Source organism: Xenopus laevis, chromosome 3S (genome assembly GCF_017654675.1).
Source record: "Xenopus laevis strain J_2021 chromosome 3S, Xenopus_laevis_v10.1, whole genome shotgun sequence".
NCBI classification, from domain to species: Eukaryota; Metazoa; Chordata; class Amphibia; order Anura; family Pipidae; genus Xenopus; species Xenopus laevis.
Window position 1 is genome coordinate 23,271,865 of NC_054376.1, and position 20,554 is coordinate 23,292,418.

Here is a 20,554-nt window from a genome sequence, read left to right on the forward strand (position 1 = left end):
CATACTCTGCCTGCCCTATGCTTCCTGTATGTGCTATTCTCTGCCTGCCCTATGCTCCCTGTGTGTGCCATACTCTTCCCTATTGTACTTGGGTGTGTCATACTCTGCTAGTGTTTGCCATACTGTGTCTTCCCTGTGTGTGCCCTGCTCTGCCTGTGAAACATAAGCCTGGTATTTGTTCTGGGGGTTTATTAGCATTTGAAAATAAAATATTGTTAGGGGCCCCTAAGGTGTTTAATCATGTGCTGGGGAGGGGGTGCTGTGTTATCCACAAGGGAGTAGGAGGTATGTATTTAAGCGTATGTCTTAATATGACAACGTATTTCACATGAGTGATATCTCTGCAGTGAGCACCAACATTTGTTTTTTTGGTGTGCTATAATGTGGACATGGGGTAACATGGGTGTGGTTTAAAGTTGGTGTGGTCTAAAAAAAGGGAGTGGATAACAATGGCTTCCATTATCGGCCCTCCACCATGCAGACCAAAAAAATTCCGGCCCTCGGTACCACAGAAGTTGGACAGCCCTGTAATTTAATGTATGCCACCTTTACAGAGTACATGTTACGCTTTATCAGTGTCTTTAAACCCTTATATAGATAATTGCAGCAAATTATTTGCATATTTAACCAAAGCTTGTGTGTTAACATAATGTTATTAATACAAGGTCAGCAGCAGCATAAAGATTGCAAATAATGTGGCTCATCTTATTCCTGGGCAACTCCGGGATATTCCTTGAGCTTCATTTTACCAACTGGAACCTTATATAATACTTTTTACTTAAACTACCCCATGCTAATCCAAAAATTAAGAGCAAGTGTATGCTTATGATATTTGATTTTCAAAACCATTTATCATATGACCCCAGTAGATAAATCTAATAACAGGTGGGATCTAATCTATTTATTAGACTTTATTGTTGAACCTGAGATGGTAAATCACACAGGAAAAAGAGAATAGAACACTACTGTAGGCCTTGTTTCCATACACATTTAGGAACATGATTAAACAGAACCCTCATCGTTCATCATGCTGGTGTAACAGTCTAGAGGCATTAACACTGAGCTTCTCTGTACAACATAAATGCCAATATGAAGGCTGTTGGTGTTCTTTTTGGAGAAGTGTAAATGCCAGAATTATGCCAAAAGTTATGGCAAAATTATACATTTTAATAGACTTGGCAAAATGGTTGTGCGGCTGAGTATCTTAAAAGGAAGCCCTGAATATTACTAATCAACACGTTCCGCTTTTATACAACTCAGCACACAAAGTTTCACTTCTCTTCTCCCTTTCAAGACAAACACTCAAAGACACTGTTTCCGGTTTGAAAGAATGAGGGGCAGCAACACAAGTCTGGACAGAATCTGGAAAGTGTCAAAGGGTGGTTACCTAGACACACTGAACGGAACAGTCGTTCTACATGGAATGAGCAGGAGGAGATTTTAGGAAGGACACTGCAAGAGTGGGGAGGCCAAAGGTGTCAGCTGTGCAATATTCATTGGGCAAGACAAAGTCTCTTGCAGCCAACAATAAAGAATTGTCCAATGCAGTTAAGGGAATTGGTCCATTCTAAGTTGGGTATACTCCCATGTACTTATCAATATGATAAGATAAACCTTCCTGGAGCAGTCACTACAAGGACAAGATCCTTCTCTAGGCCCAAAGGTGCTTAGAAGAGGTGATGTAGCCTACTTTTATGCACACACCTCCTCTAACAAGAGAAATATGGGCCAAAATATTCAGAAAGGACTAGATCAGGGAAAGGTCAGCGTAGGATGGAGCAAAGAGGACAATGTCAGTTCTGGTTCATGTGATGAAGGGACATTGGAGCAGAAAGTTCTGTGCATAGCCATGTCATCACTTGCATTATTTCCAAGCACCAAGTTTTTCCAACAAGATCTGTCCCACGTTTGAATATGAAGGTAAAACCTTCTACTCATTTGTTCATAGGAAAAGCGGTAGCAGCAGTTGGCAGCACCCTCAGCCCTTGCTTACATAAGAGAAGGAGGCAGTATTAGTGCGATACTACTCCTCGCTGGCTTTTGTATTTTGTGCAGCAGTTCTACTTTTGGTCCATTCCAAAAGGGAAGCCTGGGAACCCCCTCTTGCTGTATAATGTAGAAGAACAGGAGGGGGTGGGAGGGAAAGCTATCCCAACTGGATCTGGCCAGAAAATGCTGTCAGTAGCAACATAATGGAGAAGCCAGTAAGGAGGCCTGCATTTTGGATCAAAAAAGCAGAAAGTGCCCTCCCATCTTCTTCATCCTCTCTACTCACTTCATTCATCTCTGGGAACTATGGAGAAAAAACAAAACAGAGTGTCAGGAATCAAGAAAAGAACCACTACATGTTACACATTCATTTTCTACATTGTGCAATGAGATTCAGTCATCACACAGTGAGCCTCATTTATTATACCATTTGCTTTTATATAGTTAAAGGGGGTCTTGTAGAAGTCAATAGCAGATGTCCCGTTGACATTTTGAAGATAACCTATTCTGCGCAGGGTTTCATTCGATTCTGCACAGGGTTTCATTCAATAATCTGAACATTTTGTGGTTATAGGCATCAAATCCATAAAAGCTGCAGGTTTCAGGCATCCAATCCAAAAAAATTGTGCAATTTGGATTTTCCCGCACAATAAATTTTTATGAAAATTTATTGATAAATATGGGGAAAAGGTCCATGCGAATTTGGTTTGGTTTAAAAAAAGAGAGGAATTTTTGGATTTCATAAATAACCCCCTAAATGTTTGATTCCTCTATTTACCATGCCTCAGCCAAGATTTTGTCTCTCTTTACTGTATTCTTAAATAAGATACAGAAATCTTCACTAGCAATGCAGTAAATCCTAAAGATCTGTTCCACCTTTAAGTTAACCTTTAGTATGTTATAAAATGGCAACTTTTCAATTGGCCTTCATTATTATATCAATGGGGGGGGCAATGAACCAATTTAAAAAATAAATTCTCTGTAAGGCTACACATTTATGGTTATTGCTACTTTTATTACTCATTTTTCTATTCAGGGCCTCTCCTATTCATTTTCCAGTCCATGGTTGCTAGGGTAATTTGGACCCTAGTAACCAGATTGCTGAAGTTGCAAACTGGAGAGCTGCTGAATAAAACTCTAAATGACTAAAAAACACAAATAGTAAAACATGAAAACCAATGGCACGTTGTCTCAGAATATCACTCTTTATCTTACTCAAAGTTAATTTAATGTGAAAAAATACCTTTAATGAGCCTTTCAGATAATGTGATTTTCTTTAGACAGTGGCACTGATCCTTAAAGAATATTTAGAATCATGGCCAAAAACAAAAAACAAGACTTCTGTTTGCCAGAAAGGAAGTAGAAATGGTCACATGGGTACAAAAAAATGGATTCCTCCATACATGAAAAACAGTCACCTTCTCACCCAATTATAATCATTCACACAATATTTTATAACTTCAGCATCATTTATAGGAGGTCTGATATGAAGAAGTCGATAAGAAAATATAATTTCGTACTTCTGCTTTTTATTACTCATTTATTTTTTCCATGTGTTTACAAAGCTTTGTTGTTGTAAATAAAATATTTTATACATCAATTGGGAGTCCACATCTGATTTCCATTTAATTAAGCCCAAGGGACTCGCCCCAGTTCTCAGGCAATAACATATAAGAAATTCCTTTATCCAAAGATAACTGTCCCAAGGCTTTTTTCAATAAAAAAAATGTAATTTTATCAATAAAAAAAAAAAAAGAAATGCTAAATTAAATAAAATTACATTTTTTTATTGAAAAAAGCCTTGGGACAGTTATCTTTGGATAAAGGAATTTCTTGTAAATAAAATATTGTTGTTGTAACTTGACCCATTGCTGAAGTCTCCCTGTCCCAGACTTACCATGTCAGAAAGTGAGATGTAAAGGAACATGCCTCCCGCCAAAGCAAAGATCCAGTTGGAGGAGAAGTGACTTCCAGCAAGGATACCGAAAGCCAGGCCCAGATAACAGCAGCACGCAGACAGGAAGTTAAAAAACAGAGCCTGGGAAATACTCATACCTGCATTCAGAAGTATGACAAAGTCTCCTGGAAATGAACGGGCAAAAGAAAAAAAACGTTAGCACATGCTCGCCTTTAAAAGTATCATGGGTCCCTCAAGCTGTTACTGAACTACAATTACCAGAACCTCCAACAGCTGGATACAGAAATATAAATCTGTGCCTGCTGGAGACCATTCTAAGCATTTATTCTTTCGACTCCCAAAATGGTCATGCATGGCCGAATGAATACCTCTGTGATCTGCTCATTCGGCTGAAGAAATTTGGGATATTTTGTCCACACAAGAATGACCAGACTGCCAGGTTAATAAATAGATCTGAGTCTTTGCCATACATAAGGGGGCCATACACAGTCCAATCAGAAACCTTATTAGCACATGTATGGTTAGTTATAGTCTGAGACAGTGTGAGACTAGCCCACCTGGAGACTTCCCAGTGGGGCCTAGTCCTGTTGGGCCCTGCTTGTTTCTGTGGGAAGTGGAGGCAGTCAGTGGTATGAGCAGGGTGCACAAGGGGGACTAGTGTTCCATGGGCAGTAATGGAGGAGTTGGAGGCAGCTGGAGGTGTGCAGTATGGGAAGGTGCACGGGGGATTGGGTTGTGTAGAAAGCCAGTAGTGTGGAGAGGTGTGCAGGGGGGGGGGGATTGGAGTTCAGCTTTTATATGCAGTATAGCAAACTATTATCATTCTTATTCTACCAGTTCATGCATACAGGTTTTGTATGATCCCTTGACCTCATGTTTAAGTCAAACTCGCAGCTGCCTGTTAGCTATAAAGGATTTACTGCTTACCAAGCTCATGAGGAAATTCCTCACAGAGGATGGCAATGGACGTGCTGATTCCCTGGAAGACAGACACAGTGAAGGAGGCTCCAATGGCCAGGCCATCTATGAAATTGTGAAGCCCATCACTAAGTGTGATCATCCATGCCAGCGTGCCAATGTCAGAGTAACGAATGCCTTTCAACCAATAGCAGGAACTTTGCTGGCCGGGCAGATCCTGTTGCAGGGAGAGAAGGGTTTTTATAACCATAAAACACATTCACACAAATACATGTAGCTACTCAAGAAGAAAAGGAGCAAATGGGCTAATTTATAATGATTAGGCTCTAAAGTGGGCACAGAATTGTCGCCGTACACTAATGTGCCAAACTGCACTATTTTGATACTGGCACCATACCCCAATTTACTGCTTGTACCTCCTTTGGAGCACAAGATGCAGCTCACTGTGGTGCAAGGAAGCCATGTATTTAACACCTGCCTTGGCCAAGTAGTAAATACTGCAAGCACTGCAAGCAGATAAAAAGTAAATGTACGCCCATGGTCTGACTATTTGCCACACCACTTCTATTGCGGGCACAACTGGCACCCAATTGCTTTCAATGCAATCTTTGTTTGTTCCCTCTAGTACTTGATTAGTTTGTAATTGGGAAAAAGAATGCTGCATTGTGGGTAAAATGGCTAAATTTAGTATACAAGCCCTTTACAAGACGTTTTATTTTGTAGCATTTCACTGACTTCAAATCTGTATTATTCCTTTGGGTTTAATTGATTTTAAATCTCCTAATGCCTTCACTATAAAAGCTTTACATATTAATTGCAGTAACGGGGAGGTTTGTACTATTGATGGTCATCAAATGTACAGCTGGGCAATAGCAGTTGCTTATAAACAAGAAACAAGAAGCAAGTTTATGGTGATACCCTGCCAGCCCAGAGTCCTGAAATATCTCATACGCCTGAATCATTAATAACACGAAGCACATGTGGATTGTTATTGCAAGTGGAAAATCAAGCACTTGCTTCTTACAGCTCTGTTATTGATCAAGGCAAAAACCTGGCGCTTTCTCAGGGTCCTAGATCGGAGGCCATTCTTGTTTTGTTTGCTTGGCTTTTATTAGCACAAGGCTTTACAGGAGGGGCTTATTCTTGAAGCAATATAAATAAACAATCCTTAAAGTTTAAAGGGAAACTGAACCTCCCAAACAACATACTGTAAACTTGCTCAGCATAATATGAAATTGTAGCAGGAGCACCCACTACAGACTGACCAGAACACAACCAGTTTAAAGTTATTAATGAACCATTTCTTTATGTTTTTCTGCTGAGAGCTATCGCTCAGGGAAGAGCAGAGAGGCTCTAGGAGACAACTCCTGGTAATTGTTCTAGCTAGCCAGCCTGCACAATGATGAGACATCTTTGTCATCAAATCATGCTGAAATATCATGCAAAATACAAAAAGCACACATGCAGTATATGGTGTTGGGGAAAAATCGCACACGATCAGCAAAAATTCCTAGCCTTGTCAAGCAATAACACTTATAATGCCCTCTTCTTAACTAACCTGCACAGCCTTCTCATCACCACGGAGGTCAGACTCACTGCCACGGGGTGGAGGGATCATATGGTCCAAGTCTCCGTTTTGTAACTTATCGGTCACACCCTCCTCGGCATCACGTTTACTTGCATCAGCAGAATGACTGTGCCCATGCTGCAACACAGGTGAAAGGAGGGTTTAAGCACTATAAGGCCATCATGAATGGTCATTGTCACAGTGCAGTAGGAACAACCCCCTACCCTACAGAGACCACCAAAGGTATGCTTCTAGTCCTAAACACAATACAGAAGAAAACATGAGAGATAATTTCCGACACTGGGTATCAAGGCTGTCAAAAGATGGGAAACTTTCTTGCACAATACAAACTAGACCGATGACAAACTCTGTACCTCATGTTTCTGCTTAAGCAGCATCTTCAGGACCTTCTCAGTGAAAAAAAAGAGATAAAAGCCACCAAATATCACGGATGAGGTGAGCACATAGGAGTCTTCCAATGGGTTAAACCCGAAGGCCTAGAATATAGAAAGGAGGCAAAAGTAGGTACATTGTCAATTTTGCCAAGGGGACACAAAGCAGTTTATATACAGTATGTGAATAATTATGTGCCCCAACCCCAGTATAGATGGATGATACAGTACCCCATAAAGGAGATCAACACAGCCTCCTGTTTTTGTTGTTAAATTACAGTTCCTAGCTCTCTAGAATTAGGCAAGGCTGGGAGCTGTAGTCCAACTACAAGGAGGTAATCCTTGAATCAGTTAATTATAACATGAAATAACAACTGTAAATATGTTGGTGTGAGGTGGGAGCCTCTGCTATGGTGTAAGTATTGAACAATTCTCAGCATTCTATAGAGACAGAAACTATAGTTCTGCAACAGCGGAAAAGCCAGTTATTGGATTACTAGTGTAAAAGAGAATGTAGTACATGCACTCATACAATTTATCTATATGCACCCATGCACTACAGGAAGGTCCCTCAGCAGTATAGCTACACATGCATGTAATCTGAAAACAACTAGTTGTTTGAAGGTGAACCACCCCTTTAACATTGAAATGAATACAGAGAGCAACCAGTTATTGTTCCACCTTACATAAAATGTGTTCTTGTTTAGACTTTATATCTTCAAGATATTGATAAACTCACCAAGTTTAATATTCACTTGTCGACCTGAACATGCCTTCCTGGAGATAAACTACGGGTCTTAGGTCAACCCGGTCATCACTAACTGGGAGGTGCCATGATGTCTAATTACTACTACATGCAATTACTGCACTGAAGACAGATGCACCAATCACAGCTCACTTCTGATTCCTAAAGACAGAATAAGTCCAATTGCCAGGTGACTAGTCTGAGAGCAACCAGATTGCAGGAGTGGAGCACACATGCAGGTCTTAGGAGCAGGCGATAACAGCTTTATAGCAATAGTGAATGCCTTTGTTGGAGTGTTGTTTTTCCATTAACAAGTATAAAGTTCAGTCTCAGCTATATCCGACTGTAAGACACATCCTAGGCATCAGTAATTTTAGCGAATTCATGAAGTCCATCGGTACTATGCAATAAAGAGAGATAACCTGCCATAAAGATAGTTTCATGCAGTCCCATTGAGCTGGCCATTCAGGTGCCAAGCTATCTTTTGGGTGGGCCCTGCTCCTGGCAGGCATTTATCTCCTCAATTATATTTTTTTCCATACTATGTTGTATATTTCTTTTCTTTCTTGGCAAGGAAACTGCTGCCCTGGTGTCCTTGACAAGTGGATCAGGGAGTCTGAACCATATCAGGGTTTTTGTTGCTACAGACATCGTTTAACTTCTACATCCTGGTGAACATTCCCTTGTGGGTTCATAAAGTTTTATGGAGTTTTTATCACTTCCAAAAGTAAGAGCCATCACAAAAGAGAACATTACAGTAGGCTGAGAAGTAAGTGATTGTGTTTGTGTCCCACAAACTCTGCAATCTGATAATCCCCATCCCAGAGCTGAAGTTGCTCTGTATATTTAGTGCTAAAAAAGCCGTTGTGACCTTCCTTTTCGGAGCATAACAAACACAAGGAATTTTTAATCTCCCGACAACCCATGCTTTCAATAAACAAGGTTGCAAATATAGATTGGACTGGATTCAAACATTGCAGTGGAAGCAGACTTTACATACTCAATATCTGGAGTTAAGTATATAGATACTCTTTAGATATCTTAATCAGGGCAGTTACTATGCCAGCTCCAGTCCCAGTCATATGTACAAATCTAATGCAGAAATAATCAGTGCACAAAATGGGTTATGCTCATTCGTCACCATAAGTAGTACATAATGTATGCCTACACCTGTGAAGATGCGAATAAACAGGACAGTGACATTATTGTGATCTCTAATCTGCATACATTCTACATAGTAACTGAGAAAATAATTTAAAGGGGTTGTTCACCTTTAACTTTTAGTACGATGTAGAGAGTGATATTCTGAGACAATTGGCAATTGGGTTTAATTTTTTTATTATTTGTGGGGGTTTTTTGGGGTTATTTAGCTTTTTATTCAGCAGAAGTAGCAATAACTTTACATGTGTAGCTTTACTGTAAAAAGTCACAAGGCGGCAAATAATTAACTAAAACTATAAAAAAAGAAGGACAATTGAACAGTTGCTTAGAATCAGCCATTCTATAACATACTAAAAGTTAACTTAAAAGATGAACCACTCTTTTAAGACCAACCTAACTCCAACTTCAAGAGACATCATGAGCACCTATCAGTATATCTAAGTACAGCAAAACACACACACACAGCTCCATACCTCGGGGATCAGCTGAAAGAGAGCGTTGGAAAACAGTGTCCCAATGGCCAGAGCAATGCAGAAGAGGAGCAGACGCTTGTAACATGCTTTCTTCATAAATGGGACAACTCCAGCCCCAAAGAGGGAGCAGAGAGAGATGACGGTGACACAGAGGATTCCATAACCCCACACTGTAGAGCACCAGTAGCCACACAAACAGACCATGGACAAAAGGAAAGAAGGGGGTAACAAAAAAAGAAATGGAGGGGGGGGGATAGATCAAAAGGGAGAGGCCAATATCATAATGGGAAGGGGAGATGGAGAGAGAGAAAAAGAAGATGGCATTAGTCATTTGATTCCACTGATATCCATATGATTATTTCCATGCACAGGAGAGAAGAGGCCGTCTGCTTTGGAAACTCTGTGCTATCAATGAGAAGCAAAAATCTTTGTTGAAGTACAACTCCCAGCAAGCTCATCCAGACACTGAATAGCCAATAGAATAGTCCAATATAAAGAACACATTTCTGCCATAAGTGTGTATTGTGGATCTTACAGATATAATTTATAGATAGCATGGAGTTTACAGGCAGACCGATTGAATTTCACCTTTTCTGCTTCCAGGTCCATCTGACAACCTGTAGTTGCTGACCTGTAACTCCCAGAATCCACCAGGAGCTAATGCAGAGGGGCTACAGATTGTCACATGCACCAAAGAAAAAAAGACATCATATTGATTTTAGACATTTCAATAGCTAATAATCACAGAGAATTTTTGTTTTATGCCAGGGCCACATCATGTCAACCTGGAGAACAAAGAAACAGACAAATAAAGGCTTCTGCTGCTGCGGACCCCAAGCAAGCTCAGCCATATTACACTCCCAGTTACCCTCTGCATGGGTGTCCACAGCAGCAAAAGTATAATGCAATGATTCCACCCTAGAAATAAAGAAAGAAAATTATAGAAAATTAATTGTTATGCCAGATTATAACACCTCGCCACCATAATAATGAGCGGACCGCAGATCTTTCTATACATACACTGCTGCATATTCAGGACCAAAAAGGGGTGAAAGAAGGAAAGGAAGCCCCTGGAGGCTAACGGAGATATTGCATGTATTTTTTACAATGTGATCTATTAACTATCATTTACTATGTGATCTATGAACTGTCAGTTTGGTGTGAGCTCCCTTTGTAGATGGAGCTGTACTTGTGTCTGCACTGTGTTTACCCCTAGATTGTTACCAGTCTGTGTTCGCTGTCCCCCAGAGAACAGTCTTCACATTTGAATGTGGTCTATGTGTATTTAGAGCAAACAGTGGTGTGGGCAGGTACTGCACCTCAGTGATCAACTGCAGGAGGGCGTAAGACAGCAAGGTACCGATGGACAGGGCGATGAAATAGGTTAGCAGGCGGCAGAGGAAAGACTTCTTTACACAGGGGGCGAAAAAGACACCCAGGAGAGAAGCTAGGCTGATCACGGTGACGGCCAGCAGCCCAAATCCCCAGACTTTATTTCATGGTAAGAAAAAGAAGGGAATTTATCCCTGCTTGAACTGTAACTGCTGCTCCTCTATAATATAAAGGCAGCAAAATCAACCATCCCAAAAAAGGACATGAGATTAACTTAAATGTATATGCTACTTGTAAATCAACTCATGTTGTATATCTTCTTAAATGCCCTTGTGGCTTGGGCTATGTAGGGCAGACTTCCAGAGAAGTGAAACAAAGGATTCACAAACATAAAAATAATATCAGAAATTATTAAGAAAATACACAAACAGATACTTCGGTCTCTAAACATTTTTTTGAATGTAAACATAATTCCATGCAACTGCGCTGGTGTGTCCTTGAGGAAGCCGCCCTTGATAGGCAAGGTGATAATAGAATTAAAAGACCCTTGCAAAAAGAAGGTAAATGGATCAAGAAACTTAGTACACTTCATCCTGATGGTTTAAATGGAGTTTGAAACCGTATCTATAGTATTATTAATATAACTCATTTACTTTGCAGACCTTGAAAGTTGAAAATAAAATGCTACAATATCGACAGAAATAGGGTAAGATTTTATAGTTCAAGTTCAATAGCCTCAAGTATTTTTATTCTCTTGCTTTTAAAATTGACTAAGCTGGGGTAGACGCTTAAAGGTAGTGACCCCATTTTTTGATCTTTTCTATGAATTTTGTTTTTAACAGGTTGGTGAATATGTGCACATTTGATACTATGTATTTATTTGATTGGACAATTTTAACATTGCATACAATTGGACTGATTGGACATTTCTTGCACAAAATATCCAAGCACTTTGAAGACATTTGATTTTTACTTCAATCACCTGTGGACACAAAATTGAACATTTTCCTAATTTGCATACTATTCTTGATTGGATGTTGGGAATTAAGGGGTGTAATGGGTGTGTTTAAAATGTTCACTGTGATTCTGTGTTTGTTTCACTTGAGAAAGGGCAATTACGGCCCGAAACATGTCGTGTACAGCAGTTTAAATAAATGTTAATCACAAGCAGTTAATCTGCGTCCGAGTGCTCTCCTCTTCCTCACTGAAAGTCAACCAACATCTATACCTGCTGTCATAAAAGCCTTTGAGACAGTGTGATTGTCAGAATTTTTCAATCTCCTTTTTGGACATCGAACCTTTGGCCACAGCCCCCTTAGCTCATAACAAGGTTACAGATGTTGGGAAACATTGGTGTGTTGGCCATAGTTCTAGAACATTTAGGACAGTAAATATGCTTTCACCCCAAATCTCACCCTAATTGGCCTTTAGTGAGAGGTGGAGTATACTGTAGTCACAGCAGGAGATAAAGAGCAGTAACACTGCTGCTATAACTCAATAAAAGGTCAGGGCTGGAGAATATGTGCCACTTCCAAGGGCCTTTTTATGTTGGATAAGAATTTGTGTCCTTGGGAAGTGCAACACTTCTATTCACTCACACAAAGGAACCTTTCCAGATTTCCATGTGCAGAGTTGATTTAAAGGAGAGCTAAACCTTAAAACATGAATATGGCTAAAAATGTCATATTTTATACACTGAACTTATTGCAGCAGCCTAAAGTTTCAGCTTCTCAATAGCAGCAATGATCCAAGACTACAAACTTGTCACAGGGGGTCACCATCTTGGAAAATGTCTGTGACACTCACATGCTCAGTGGGCACTGAGCAGCTTGCTAAGCTTAGGGGTTGTCACTAATTCCAATAATCAAGCAGAAAATGAGGTTGGCCTGTAATATAAGATGATGCTACAAGGCTGCTTATTACATTCTCATGCTAGTTGCACTGGTTTCTGTGCTGTCATGTAGTATTTATCTGTATTAATTACTAATCAGCCTTATATTGTTACATTTATATTATGTGTGTACTGTATATTGTGACTGGGTCCCTAAGCTCAGTAAGTGACAGAGCACATGCAGTGAATCAGCAAAAAAGAAGATGGGGAGCTACTGGGGCAACATATAATATCTCCTTTGCCACATCATACTAAATGATAGTTTTCCAGCTTCTCAAAGGAGAAGGAACTAAGTAAGCCTTATCAGAAAGGTCCATCTAAATATACCAGTAAACCCCCAAAGTAATGTTGCTCTGAGTCCCCTGTCAAAAGAAATACTGCATTTCTTTCCTTCTATTGTGTACACATGGGCTTCTGTATCAGACTTCCTGCCTTCAGCTTAAACCTCATTGCCCTGGGCAAGAGCATGCTCAGTTTGCTCCTCTCCCCTCACCCCTCCCTTTTCTACTGTAATCTGAGCCCAGAGCAGGGAGGAAGTGATGTCACACCACATTAATACTGCAGCTCCTATTCTAAACAAACAGAGAGTATCTAGAGCTTTTTACTCAGGTATGGTAAAACATTCTACAGAATAAATATAGCATTCTAGCTTGCACTATTGCAGCTAATCTATTGGCAATAAAATGCCTTCGTAGCTTTCCTTCTCCTTTAAAAATAAACATGTTTTAGAAATATCTATCAAATCCTTTAGCTGCAGAACCTAGCCACCAATGGTGAAAATTACATTAATCTCTTATTATTCTCTAATTATTATATAGACACACATCTTTAAAGGGATTGTTCACCTTTAAATTAACTTTTAGTATGATAGAGAGAGTGATATTCTGATAATATTCTTAGTGATAATTATTTTTTTATTATTTGGGGTTTTTGAGTTATTTTGCTTTTTGTTCAGCAGTTCTCCAGTTTGAAATTTCAGCAATCTGGTCCAAATTACCCTAGCAATCATGCATTGATTTGAATAAGATACTGGAATATAAACAGGCTGAATAGAAAGCCGAGAAATAAAAAGTAGCAATAACAATAAATTTGTAGCCTTACAGAGCATTTGTTCATTAGATGGGGTCAGAAGAGTCAAAAGAAGAAAGAGACAAATAATGAAGACCAATTTAAAAGTTGTGTAGAATTGGCCATTCTATAACTACTAATACTACTAATACTAAAAGTTAACTCAAAGGTAAACCACTCCTTTAACAATATCAACCTTATTGGCCAGTGCCCTACAAACAAGGGATTCCGTCTAGTGTCGACTGAGACACCAGGGGCCCACTCAAAAACCTTAGACCAGGGGCCCACTCTCAGTACTAATATTCTTCATCTCCTCAATCAACCTCTATTCTCCTGGTCTCTTTTCTTTCCATACTATAATCTATTATTCCATCTATTTAGCCTCTTTGTTCTAATAGAAATAGGGAATGGTCATGAAATAGGGCAAAAATTTAACAGCATGAAGGCCCACTGGCACCTGGGCCCACTGGGAGTTTTCCTGGTATCCCAGTGGGCCAGTCCGAAACTGATTCCGTCTGTACATAGTGCTCAGTAACAGACTAGCCGGATTTGAATTTTGCTGCCTTACCCTCTCCAGGGCTTGGTCTTCCCTCAAGGGAGGTCTCATTCTGGAACGCAGTGCTCTCTTGGCATGCCCGGGTCTCTAGTTGCTGTAGGATGGTGGGACAGAAGCTTTGGAAACCGTCTGCATCCACCACAGACTCAGAGGTCAAGTTGTGTGCTGCAAACAGTACAGAGGAGCTGAGACACTGGAAGAGAGAATATAAAAAGAGAATGAGGATGGAAAGGGAATAAATGCAGAGATCAATACAGTCAGTGGGGAACATCATTCTCTTCTCCAAACAAGTCTTTGCTTGTCCTCCCCAGTGTATAATTTGCTTATTTCACGGTGTTCGGCATCAGGCCTGTCTAACTTTTTCCCACATAGAGAGTTGAATATCCCAAATAGCAAATGTTTAAAAATATAAAACTGCGAGTCTATAAACACATGGGCATTTCAGTGTGGCATCCAGCCCACAGGCCTTGACTAGACAACCATGCTCTATATGACCACATATCTTCCTATTACTTATGTTATATCTGCAGTCTCTTTATCCTTCTCATAATCCCACATACCGTCTCCCACATACATCTTACCATCAGCTTCCCAACAACCCCACTGAATAAAAACCCAAGAGCCCTAAATCTAACCAAATCTAACCTTGACGCCCAACTGCCAACCCTGTGGACAAATAAGATCATATTGGTCTCTAACTATTATCCATATACTACGGAAAATCGTTAGCCACCCCCTGTCAAAAGGGAGGGGGGGAAGTAATACAGAAATAGCGTCTGTAAGGTCATACCTGGGACTTGTTCTGTTGGTTGCCTCCTCCCTTTCCCAACTCCAGGTGCTCCAGCAGAGACTGAAGCTGGTACATTGAGAGACTCTCATTCTCTCCATATCTATGAAGAATATCTTGGAGGAAGGTCGCAGCGCTGAGCTCCTTGCCTGTAGAAGGGGTGGGATCCACTGTCAGGGAGAGCGGCAAAAGTGCGCTGAGCAAAAGCAAAGACATAGCGGGAGCCGATAGTAAAGACATGGCCACACCTAAAATAAAAGGAAGGAAAATACAATATAGTCACTGCACTGATATCAAACTACAAGTAGATCAGCAGGAAAGTGTAATTTATTAATAGGTCCCTCTCCATTAAAAGCAGTTTATTGCCAATAGATTAGCCACAATAGTGCAAGCTATAACACTATATTAATTCTGCAGAATGCTTTACCATACCTGAGTAAACAACTCTAGAAGCTCTCTGTTTGTTTAGGATAGCAACTGACATATTAGCTTGACGCAACATCCCTTCCTGCCTGAGTGTCTCCCTGCTCACTCATAGCTCTGGGCTCAGATTACAGCAGGGAGGGGAGGAGGAGAAAACTGAGCATGCTCCAGCCCAAGCCTGGAGGTTGAAGCTGAAAACATGAAGTCTGATACAGAAGCCCATGTAAACAGAATAGAGAGAGAGAAATGCAGTCTTTCTTTTGGCATAGGACTTTTGACATAGCAGCATTACTTTGAGGAACGGACTGTTATGATGGAGCAGTGACACAGACAGTGAGACAGAGGAATGGACTTTTATGATGGAGCAGTGACACAGACAGTGGGACAGAGGAACCACTGATAAGATGAAGCAGTGACAGACAGTGGGACAGAGGAACAGACTGTTATGATGGAGCAGTGACACAGACAGTGGGACAGAGGAACAGACTGTTATGATGACAGTGGGACAGAGGAACGGACTTATGATGGAGCAGTGACACAGACAATGGTATAGAGGAACCACTGATAAGATGAAGCAGTGACACAGACAATGGGATAGAGGAACGGACTGTTATGATGGAGCATTGACAGAGTGGGCAGCAGTGGCAAACACAGTTACTGTGAAAGAGAGACACGGATATGGATAAGGGATGTCACAGAAACAGAGAATACTGCTGCAGTAACGCCAGGACAGTGGGTACAACAGTGCCATACAGATATAGGGCACACAAACTGTGACAAGTAAAGGGCAATGGGGGCACAGACAGAGCTTGAGCTTGGGGGGTCAGGTAAGCAGTGACACACAAACACAGACCAGAAGCTGCAGTGATAAGATACAGACTACATGATACAGACTACATGACACAGACTACATGACACAGACTACATGACACAGACTACATGATACAGACTGATCAAGTTACACAGGGGACTGGCACAGTTATATCAGTTCCACTAGGCATCAGTGTTAATTGGAGTGTGACAGACAGAGGAAGGAATATATTCAGAGAGCTCAGTTACAGGGTTACCTGCATGAGGTATAAGGCTTAGTGTTTGGGGCCCAGGTATTGGGAAGGGGGCGCAGATGTCAGTTATGGGAAGGGGGCGCAGGGTCAGACCTCAGTTATAAGGTTTAGTGTGAGGAGAGGTGACAGACACCTCAGTAAAAGGAGTGAAGGGCATAAGGAATTAAGACACAGAATTGGGAAGAGGGCGGTAAGCGCATAATGGATCCCACAGACCTGAGCGATGACAGAAAGAACAAGTGACGGGTGCCCGGAACAATTAGCCACTCGCAGAGTCCGTAACACTCAGCTCATAGCAGCCCCCGCCTCAGCAACGTGGATCACTGGGTCTGGTTCTTTAAGCCGTGTCTTTAGACTGCACTACCGCTCCGCCTACTTTCCGTGACGTCTGCAAAAGGGAGGAAAAAGTGTCACCTTTGAATGGAGTATAGCAGGAATGCTGCCCACTGATGTGCATCTACTATTGGTCAGTGAGAAGCACGTGACCAGAGGTTGAGTTTGTGGATTACAACGGGTTAGTGTTTGTGTTTGTGGAGCATATGTGTCAACTGTCAAGGGACACCCTACTGTAGCGAATAAGTGCTGCCCTCTGCTGGCTGATAACACTGTCCTGTGGAGCGGCTCATTACAAGGGGTGGGGGGTCTCCTGGCCACTGCCTTCTAATTAGCTAAACCTCTCTAATTAACATAGCGACCATTATGGTTGTGGATGTCCATCGATTGCCTTCCTTTGTAGGGAACCTGTTTAATAGGGCAGTGGGCAATGAACAAAAGCCTCTTCTTCTCGCCCAAATTAATGTTATTAATGTTCACAATATTACAAGCCGTTTAGGCCCCATTCACAATAGTTTGGTTAAAAGGAATGTAACTGGACATGAGTCACAAAATGGCATCTTTCAGGTTCTCTGTCAGGCATTTTGGAAGTCCCTTAAAGGAAAACTATACCCCAAACAATGTAGGTCTCTATAAAAAGATATGGCATAAAACAGCTCATATGTAAAACCCTGCTTCATGCAAACAAACCATTTTCATAATCATATGCTTTTCTAGTAGTATGTGCCATTAGGTAATCATAAATTGAAAATTGCCATGTTAAAAAATAAGGGCCGCCCCTGGGATCGTATGATTCACTGTGCACACAAACATACCAACAAACTATACTTCTTAGGTCACATGAGCCAATTAACAGACAGAGTTCTGTTACAGTTAGAGTTGTAGTATTTTTGGTCAGGTGATCTCTGAGGCAGCACACAGACCATCACGAAATGGTGGCTCAAGGCAAGAGATTTAAAAGGGCAATATTTACTAAAATATATATTCCAGTTTGGTAAGATTCTTTAATATGCCACTTAATATGATGTAAACGATCTGGTGCTTTAAATGATTTTGCTTGTTATGCCTCTGACAGACCAAACCAGGCGCTGCTCCTTTATACAGTGACAAGAGGACCCTCACTTGAGTCATTCAAAACTTAAATTTGGATTTACTTCAAATACAGAATTAAAGGAAAACTATACCCCCAAAATGAACACTTAAGCAACAGATAGTTTGTTTGTGTGCACAGTGAATCATACAATCCCAGGGGGCAGCCCTTATTTTTTAAAATGGCAATTTTCTATTTATGATTACTCAATGGCACATACTACTAGAAAAGTATATTATTATGAAAATGGTTTGTTTACATGAAGCAGGGTTTTGCATATGAGCTGTTTTATGCAATATCTTTTAATAGAGACCTACATTGTTTGGGGGTATACTGCACACCCTTTTTGGGCTATACCATTATTACTATATTTATCCAAATGGGCCTCTAAAAGTTGCTCAGTTCCAATGGCCAGTCTACTCTCTTCCAATAATAGCTGCCTTAAGTGGGGCGTAAATAGGTGCCTTGCACTGCAGTTATAACTAAGAACCCCGATCTACACTCAACATTTGTTGTTGAACTGTAACTGTTCCAAAAGCCCCATTATTGCTGAGGCTGGCCCTGCTTACAGATGAATTGTATAGAGATCAGACAGATAAATATCACAGGCTGGTGTGAGAGGGAGATATACGCTAGCAAGCACTTCACTGACAACGCCATATAAAGTAAATAATGTCCTTATCACTGCATACACTTGGCCTTTACTAATAATAGATGGAAGGCAACTTTGTGCTCTGAAATAAAAATGGTGTGTGCATAGATACATTTGAGAGGCTACACACTGTATGTCTATTCACTCAGAGGCCAGAGAGCATCTCCTCAATTGAGAGCAGATAATTGTTCAGTACAGAGCTATTAGCAAAACTGTCAGGGAACCGGGAGTTCCCTCTGGGGAGTTGTCCGGATATAGGAGGAAGCCCCTCAGGAGGGATCAGGATCGTGGTATCCAGGGATTCAGCAGAAGGGGTAATAAAGTTCAGGCAACAGGTCAAAAGGCAGGCAGAATATAAACAGAGTCCAAAGTCCAGGCAGGGGGTCAACAACAAGAGATCAATCAATAGAATACTCAGGGATAACAGCAACAGGGAACCCAGGAATCTAATCAGGAACAAGATCCTATTTTCGGGCGCCATCTTGGCGCCTCAGGCGTCCTTTTAAAGGGGTTTTTTGGCGCCCTTGCGTCAGCGTCAGCACGTCTGCGACCGACGCGCTGCGCCTGCGTCCGTCGCGCCATTGTGACGTTTTCGCGCCTGCGCACTTACGCGCAGGCGTCTCTGCGCCGGCGCCACTACCCACGTGGCGGCCATGGGCGCCGCCATTTTGGGAGCGGCGTCGGAAGGAATAGCTGCGCCGCCCGGAGCTCCTGGTCCTGCTCCGGGCGGCGATCGTGACAGTACCCCCCCCCCCTCACGGGGGGCCTCAGGACCACCGGGACAAGGCTTCTGGGGAAACTTGGCGTGAAAATCCCTCACCAGACGAGGAGCGTGAACATCACGGTGTCCTTCCCAGGAGCATTCTTCAGGACCAAAGCCCCTCCACTGAATGAGGTACTGAAGGGACCCTCTGGAGATCCTGGAGTCTAAGATTTTCTCCACCTCGTACTCGAGTTGACCCTCCACAGAGATGGCAGGAGGAGGAGATTGACCGCCAGAGAACCGGTTGGTGATGGCGGGTTTCACCAGAGACACGTGGAACACGTTGGGGATTCTCATCTCTGGTGGAAGCTGAAGTCTGACAGCCACAGGGTTGATTATCTCCAAGATGGGAAATGGACCCACGAATTTTGGACCCAACTTGGGAGATGGTATCTTCAACCGGATATTCCTGGAAGAGAGCCAGACATTATCACCCACCTTGTAGGGAGGAGAGGATCTTCGACGACGATCCGCGAAAGTCTTATGAACAAGAGCGCTCTTCTCTAGGTTCAACTTGGTAGCAGCCCAAATAGCAGACATATGGGCTGCGGAATCGTCAGCAGCCGGGACGTCAGATAGTACAAAGTCTTGGGGAAAAGCTTGAGGATGCTGCCCATACACCGACATGAACGGAGATCTTCCTGTAGAGGAATGACAAGCATTATTATGAGCGAATTCCGCCCATGGGAGGAGATCAGACCAGTCATCCTGGCAGAGGGATACGTGGTTCCTCAGGAACTGTTCCAGGGCTTGGTTGACACGTTCAGCTGCCCCATTCGTCTGCGGATGGTATGCAGATGAAAACTGAAGAACAATTCCCAGGTCCTTGCATAGGGAACGCCAGAATTTGGCAGTAAACTGGGTGCCTCTATCGTAGACGATCTCCACCGCGAAACCATGCAGGCGGAAGATGTACTGGATAAATAACTGGGACAACTCCACCGCAGAGGGCAACTTCTTCAAAGGGATGAAATGGGCCATTTTGGAGAATCGATCAATGACAACCCAGATCACAGTGTTCCCACAAGAGGGAGGAAGTTCGACAATGAAGTCCATGGACAGGTGGGTCCAGGGACGGGAAGGAACCGGCAAAGGCTGTAGTAACCCACTGGGGCGAGAGTGGCTTGACTTAGATGTGGCACAAACATTACAAGCAGCAACAAAGTCCTTCACATCTTTGCGGATATCAGGCCACCAAACCAGGCGTCGTAAGAGTTCAAGAGTCTTAGCTGGGCCAGGATGTCCGGCTTGCCTGGAGCAATGGGTCTGTTGCAGGATAGGCAGACGCAGCTCAGGAGGAACAAATGCCATTCCAATGGGTGTATCAGAAGGAGCAGAAGACTGACCAGCCAGGATTTGGTCGGCAAACTGTGGATACAGGGAGGCAATAATCTTGATTGGAGGAATGATTGGCTCTTGTCTCTCAGGAGAG

General features: G+C 42.0%; 1 protein-coding gene across 1 annotated transcript; it reads right to left on the reverse strand.

Moving 5' to 3' along the window:
* Positions 1-896: 896 nt before the first annotated feature.
* Positions 897-16,686, reverse strand: slc39a14.S (solute carrier family 39 (zinc transporter), member 14 S homeolog). Its single transcript, XM_018255046.2, has 9 exons — positions 16,501-16,686; positions 14,801-15,045; positions 14,023-14,203; positions 9,164-9,333; positions 6,767-6,889; positions 6,384-6,530; positions 4,835-5,042; positions 3,887-4,071; positions 897-2,293 (listed from the first exon to the last, which is right to left on the reverse strand). The coding sequence occupies exons 2-9, from the start codon at positions 15,035-15,037 to the stop codon at positions 2,147-2,149; spliced, it is 1,398 nt and encodes a 465-aa protein (XP_018110535.1). The 5' UTR covers positions 15,038-15,045; positions 16,501-16,686; the 3' UTR covers positions 897-2,146.
* Between the last annotated feature and the right edge of the window lie 3,868 nt (positions 16,687-20,554).

Coding starts and splice junctions, on each gene's coding strand:
- slc39a14.S (XM_018255046.2), bottom strand. CDS start 15,037: ATGTCTTTACTATCGGCTCCCGCTATGTCTTTGCTTTTGCTCAGCGCA. Junction 14,204..14,800: donor ACCAACAGAACAAGTCCCAG/GTATGACCTTAC, acceptor TCTCTCTTCCAG/TGTCTCAGCTCCTCTGTACT. Junction 6,890..9,163: donor TCTTTCAGCTGATCCCCGAG/GTATGGAGCTGT, acceptor TCTATATTCTAG/GCCTTCGGGTTTAACCCATT.